The 7,286-nt window shown below is 35.6% G+C and overlaps 1 protein-coding gene across 1 annotated transcript; it reads left to right on the top strand.

The window, feature by feature from the left end:
- The first annotated feature begins 5,436 nt into the window (after window positions 1–5,436).
- Window positions 5,437–6,735, top strand: LOC114280703 (xylan glycosyltransferase MUCI21-like). The gene has a single exon (XM_082895202.1). It carries the CDS (start codon window positions 5,437–5,439, stop codon window positions 6,733–6,735), a length of 1,299 nt encoding a protein of 432 aa, XP_082751328.1.
- The last annotated feature ends 551 nt before the right edge of the window (window positions 6,736–7,286 follow it).

Below are 7,286 nucleotides of genomic sequence, written 5' to 3' on the forward strand. Positions count from 1 at the left end.
TGCTCCTTGTAAGATTCAATGCGCTAGTTGGGCGCATCTGTGCTAGTTGGGCACATTAAGAATGAACGCAAATTGGTCACCAAAATATCTTTAGAGAGGTTATTGCACAAGAGGTAGTGATCTTAAATTACTTCATGTGAGGCGCACATGGTGGATTCCGTTGTATATACTTATCGCAAGAGGTGCTGATAAGACTTATGTTTGGAATCTATAATTGCGCAAGCTGTGGTCTTTTTTTTTTTTTTTAAATCAATCACTTATTTTGAGATGATGGGATGTTGACACTATTATGATTTGTATCATAATGATTAGCAGATGATGATGTCAGCAGGCAAGATTAGCTCACTCACACGAGCAATCACCCTTGGCGCTTGGGAGCGAGCAAGGATGAGACTAGTGATATTTTTATTTGGAGCCAAGAGAGGCTTAAATAATCCACTATGCATGTCGCCTTGGTTACAACCAAGATGAGGTCGTGTTAAGGACCAAACATGGATGTTAGTACCCATTTTCCATGTTGTGCCTGTTATGATTAGCCAGATGCAAGATCTCATTTGGCGCCTAGAAGGCGCGCAAATAGAGAATTCAGGTTAGGCGCTAGAAAGCGACTAGACTAATATATGTACGGTGTATCAAGTATGACGTCACTCTTTATGGAAGAGTTACTCCACCATAGCATGTATTCATACTATATGTGCTTGGCGACCGAGTAATGAGGTGAGAGAATGGATCCCTATTTCCTCACCGTGTGAGTCTTACGCGTCATTATTGATATGACTTTCATTTATGTACCCTTTTATGACTTTTGACTATGTCATAAGGTAAGGGGTTGATATTCTGCTACTTTGGTATGTTGCCTGCGGTCATGCATGATTCGGCCTTCAGGGACATCACTGGGAAAGCAGTCAATCCTAAACTAAATGGCATGAATGCAAAGGGAAGATCATCTAGTATTACACCACTGTTGTATATTCACTGCCGGCAACTCACATCGCTCTGTATGAGAGGCGAATTGAGTGTGAATATATTGCAAGAATTGAGAGGGTCAAACATGCTCTTTTTGAGGGATTAGACATGTTTTTTGGACCGGTGTAATTAGATGGGTCTGGGGTATATGAGACACTATTTCTGTTCTTTTTGGGTTGATGTCTCTATGCTGGCTCATTTTGAGTTTCTAGTATAGAGCTCCCACATGCAGGTGTTGTCAGCAGTCGCACGGTGCAGTGGCTAGTATGAGATTGTTTATTTTTTGAGGAGATTGAGATAGAGACATGGCAGTGTCATGCCAACTCATGTCCGAGTGGGAGATGTTAGAATTTGGGCGCCCATGTGGCATGACCCTCAGAACCTTTTGAATCTGAACCTTTTGAACCTTATCCAAATGGGTTTTGAATTTGAATTTAAACCTATTTGGATAGCCACTCAGGATATATATCTATCATATCATGATATGGATAGATGATATAGATATCAGATATTATCTCATATAACAAATATGGATAAATGAGATAAATAGATTATATATCTGATATATGGGATATGGGTGATTAAGTGAAAAAGAACGTATGTTTGAGTTTTTCCCATATACTGATTCTCTCCCAAAAACAACGATCAAAGCCATTTGCACTGTGGTTTGTGTGGGTGTTATTCACTATTGTAATATCACCCCATTGCTAGGTTGATTGATCAGATTCAGGAAGCACGTGATTTACCCACGAGATCCTTCAATTTAGACTCTGTTTGAAATGTATGACCATAATTTTTATTCCGCTGCGTTATACTTTGTTTTCAGTTTTTGTTGCTAGTTGCCATCACACCCAAAAAAAAAAAATGGAGAAAGTTCTTATATTCTTTTGTAGAAAAAGAATACTATTTTTCTTAACTCTATTTTAGCCACTTCTGAGTTACAAAAAACCAAAAAACAAAAAACAAATCAAAATGAAGGATTTTGGTGTTTTCTTGTCTTATTATTACTTGTTAGATGCTAGCCTTTAACAATGTCAAGTGTTTTTATTACATTGCTAACAAACACGAATTATATCATTTGGAATCTCCAATTTCGAGCCTTCATATGAACAACCGAGATAAAAGAACACAATGAAATGCAGAAAATGATACATTTTATCAATATGTAGCAACAATTACAAAGCACTGTTAAGAGCCACAACCAATGGATTAAAAGTCAAATGATATTATATTACATCTATGTGTTATTTGATATAAAAGCCACATATCTCTAACACAAGGAAATCATAATTCACAGATATGGTTACAAGTTTTAATTTCGATTCAAAATCAACATAAATAAAACAAATATTAACTTCTATTAATAAAGCCATAAGTGTTATCTTGACAAGCTAGGTGTATTGGTAACCTACTAATCTAGTTAATAAATACTAGCTATTTCATGAGATTGTTTAAATTGGACACATGCGGTCACTAAACCTAGCCATTAATAGGGTTTTGAAAACTTTCATTAAAAATCTTTAATGCAATTGAAAACGTCAAACAAAAATTAATTTAAAGTTGCATCAACTACAGCTCAAGCATTATTATCTTAATTGGGGTGTTATTTGTATGGAATCCACATATATATTTGTGCATGTTTGTTTTTGGCTTCTAACTTTTATTTCTAAAATATGACAAGTCTCTTCATCTACAGTAAATAATGATGTTATTTAATTTTGTAATGAGACGTCATTGTTGTGACATTTTTTTCCTAGTTCTCTTGTGGAAATCTTTAGGAGAAAGCTTAAAATCAACAAGAGTGAAGAGTTTTGTAGCATCTGATGCCAAAAGTTCTAGATATACAAAGAGGGTTGGATTTTAGGGTACTCAAGTCAATCGACGTACGTGATGGAGGTTGAAACAATGAAGAAATGCAACTTAAGCACAGTGATAGCATGTCTCTTGTTCTTCGTACTCTTCCTTGTATCTCAGATGAGGATCTCATCAATCTCCAATAAACTAATTGCAACTATTTCTACTTGTATGGATGAAGGTATGGGTTTTCAAGTTTTTCCTAACCATCTAAAATGTTTGACATGCAGAGTAGCAAGAGCAAGCATATGTATATACTAGCATAAAACCCATACTATGTACGAGAGACTCAATTCTACTTTGAAATTAAAAATAACAACTACAAAAAATATATATATATTAAAAAATTGGGGTGGATCGGGTTATTAGGTTTGCCTACTTTCGGCACAATTCTAATCCATATTTCTCAAAGTCAGGCTGAGCGTAAGTTTCTTGGAAGAGAATTAAGAAAGATTCATACACAAGGAATTCTAGATAGAGAAACACTTTGTAGATAGAGAAACTCTTGGAAAATGTTTTGCTTGTATTCACTAAGACGGTTTCAACAGATGAGGTCCACCCTTTTTATAGGCTACAAGGATAATTCTAGAAATACAAGGATGGAGAGGATTCTAGATCCTGCTTACACCTCAAATGTCTTACTTTAGAATTACAAGAATAGTATACACACATCTATAATTATTTTTTTATTTTTTATTTTTTATTTTCTAGAATTATGTACAATGTTCTACGAATCTCTTGATTGTTCTAGATAATTCTAGATTCTTCCATTAGCCTCAAATTTTTGTAGCATTTTCCTAGGAACTTTTGGCGGGACATGACAATGGGCTAACTTGGGCCTGCTATAATTGAATTCAATGTTAAATGGAGCGTAGAAACCGAGTTCGGGTTGATTTTTATGCTAATATTTCTTGACCCAAGTCTATTTTGAGGAATTGTCTTCATTCATATTAAACTCATAAGTTATTTAGCCCATGTATTTTAAATTATGTTATAGTTTATCAAGTTGTTATGGGCATGGGCTAGCTTGGGAGTGTTATAATTGTGTTAAACATTAAATGTACCATAGAAGCCGAGTTGGGGTTGACATTTGTACATAATTAACTACATTTTGTCTAAGAAAACTTATTTAATTCTAATTGAATTTATAAATACTTATACATTAGTATTAACATACATTGTTATAACCTCACAACCTCCGTCATTACGGCGAGTGTTATAATTGAGTTAAACATTAAATGTACCATAGAAGCCAAGTTGGGATTGACATTTGTACATGATCAACTACATTTTGTCTAAGAAAACTTATTTAATTCTAATTGAATTTATAAATACTTATACATTAGTATCAACATACATTGTTATAACCTCACAATCTCTGCCATTACGGCCATCGCTATTGCTACCACTACCATTACCGTTGCTACCTCCACCACCACCCACCACTCTTCCACGATCACCACCTTCTTTACCACTATCATTGTTTCCATGAACACCATCATTATTTCAGTACCACTACTATAGTCGTCATTGTCATTACTACCACCACTACAATAGCTACTACAACACTTCACATCCGCAACCATTATTACCATTGTCATAACCACCACCATCATTCTACCTCCACAATAACCACCATCATTACACCAACGCCGCTACCCATTATTACCCCTCCATCATCATCACAATTGTTGTCTCTCTATTTGCACCATCATTGTCATTGGCACTATAGGCACCATAGTTGCTTCCACCACCACCAATTCATCATCACAATATAAAATTTTAAAATAATAAAATTTAAATTTAATATCATATATATCAAACAATTTATTTTACTTCAGCCCTTATATTTTTCTTAAATAACTTTTTAGCTAAAAAACTTAACATTTAATTTTTAGTACTTAATTTTCCTTTTTTAGTTTTCAGTTTTATTAGCACCTCAGTTTGGTGGTGTTTGATAGAGTACATATAGTATGCCCGACTTAAGGGTACTCTATTTGAAGGTTCAGTAATCAAAAGTTAAGAATATAAGAATCATACAAATAATCACTCTAACATCACTTAAAATAAATAAATAAATACTCTCCAAAAAATCAAAACTTTGACTATTAGGCTAATTAGTCAAACCCAATTTTTGGACTATTAGGCTAATTCTAAATTGCCCTCCACTCAAATTAATTCTACCAACCAAACTAAAGGTATGGTAGGAAATTCAACAAGAAGCTGAATGGCAAAATAGGAAACAAAATACAAGCCTCCTATACTCAAGCTATTCTTATATAGATAGATATATACGAGCCAACTTGAGATGAGTATTGGCTTTTTTAAGTTTGTCATGAAATGTTCAGTTCAACTTTGGTTTGTTTACGTTTTGAATCAAGCTCACGTATAGGTTTTTTATACAAATTTAGAGTGCATCTAAGTTACTCAAGCCAATTTTAGAAAATTAATGATGTTCAAAATGTGTTTAAATTTAACTTGCTTTCACATAACAAATCAATTTCGAACGAACTTTTATTGAACATGAGTCAACCTCAAGTAACTCAGTCTGCTTTATAGCCCTAACATTAATTTTATTCATAAAAAGTAGTTATCATCTAAAACTTCAATATACATATGAATTTTATTTTATTTATCTATATAAATCTTGATTACATTTTATTAATTATCATAACTTCGGTAGCAGGAACAACATTTTCAGTGTTTTTGGACCCGCAATCCCAAGAACATGCTCACTCAGACTCAGCCGGTCCAATTATTTGCAACCGCTCTCATCGTAGTTATGATATCTGCTCAATCAACGGCCCAACTATCTTGGACCCCAAAGTGTCCACCTTCTATGCTATTGGCCACACCAGTTCAACAACTCAGGTGGAAAAAGTAAAACCTTACCCTCGAAAATGGGATATATTTAGGATGTCCCAAATCACAGAAGTCACTCTCGCCTCAGGTCCACCAAGGGCACCATGCATGGTCCAACACAATGCCCCAGCCCTGTTATTCAGTGCTGGAGGGTACAGTGGAGATTTCTTTACCGACTTCAGTGATGAATTCATTCCACTCTTCATCACCATCAATTCAATCTACTCCAGTGAGGACCTTGTCCTTGTGATCTCAAATGCACATGATTGGTGGACGAGGAGATACGCAGATTTGCTACAGACTTTCAGCAAGTACCCGATTATAAACCTTGACAACGACACTACCACCCATTGTTTTCCTTCAGTCACAATAGGCCTCATCTCACTTGACCTAATGAGTGCTGACCCAAAACCAAGACCAAACTCAAAAACCATCTCGCATTTCCATGCACTGCTAGATAAAACCTATGCTCATAACCATCCTTCCAACCCTACCTCCCTAAAATCCCGTCCACAGATGGTGTTAGCTGGGCGGAACAGTGCCATTGGACGCGTGATCATGAACCGAGCGAAGGTGAAAGAGGTGGCAGAGGAGGAGGGTTTTGATGTCATTGAGTTTGAACCAAAATATGCAACACCATTGCGGGAAGCATACGCATTAGTGAGTTCAAGCCATGTAATGGTAGGGGTGCATGGTGCAGCACTCACTCACTTCTTGTTTCTCCAGCCAGGGTCGGTTTTCATGCAGGTGGTGCCAATCGGAACGGAACAGCTAGCGGAAGTGTGTTTCGGGAATTTGGCTAGGGACATGGGGTTGAAGTACATGGAGTATAAGATTGGGGTGGAGGAGAGCAGCTTGGTGGACGAGTATGGGAAGGATGCTATGGTACTAAGGGACGCAGAGGCTTTTCTGAAGAAGAAGGGGGGTTGGTCTAGTGGCACTGTGGAGACTTATTTGAAGAAGCAAAATGTAAGATTGAATTTGACTAGGTTTAGGGGATATTTGAAGAAGGCATTTGTAAAGGCAAAAGCATTCATGGACAAAGAGGGTTAGAATGCGGTGGCATCCCATGCATGGTTACTATGTAAAAGATGACATTCCACAAACTGATGAAGTCCAAACTTAAAATATAAAAAATTACACTTTTTTTTCTTTGAAAAGTACTATACGTAGTCTGACTTTCCAAAACTAGACCTAAGACAATCCACATACAAAACTAGCTGCTTACCTAATAAATTTTGCAAAAAGAACAAAATAAAACAAATAATAATAACAATAATTTATATGTATATGAGTGTAGATAAGTATATGTACATGTATTCAAAGATTTAATTTGGCCCCCAAAAAAAGGCCTATTTTGTATGTACATACAAGTATATGTGTTGGTGTTGTGAGAATATTTGATTTTATGTATATATGGTAATACATATATTTTGTATATATTAAGGATTGAGTAAATATTCTTATTTCCTTTCTCAGTTGTAGATTAGATTGTTATATAAACCGATGTACTCTTATATTACAAACACAATTGAATAAATGAGTTTCTTCAGAAATCTTTCATGATATCAGAGCCTTGTCCGAAACCCTAGTTCTCACCTCTG

This window comes from Camellia sinensis, chromosome 11 (genome assembly GCF_055761805.1).
Source record: "Camellia sinensis isolate YWXY chromosome 11, ASM5576180v1, whole genome shotgun sequence".
Classification (NCBI taxonomy): Eukaryota; Viridiplantae; Streptophyta; class Magnoliopsida; order Ericales; family Theaceae; genus Camellia; species Camellia sinensis.

Excerpts from the sequence above, each read along its gene's own strand:
- LOC114280703 (XM_082895202.1), top strand. The coding sequence starts at position 5,437 with ATGAATTTTATTTTATTTATCTATATAAATCTTGATTACATTTTATTA.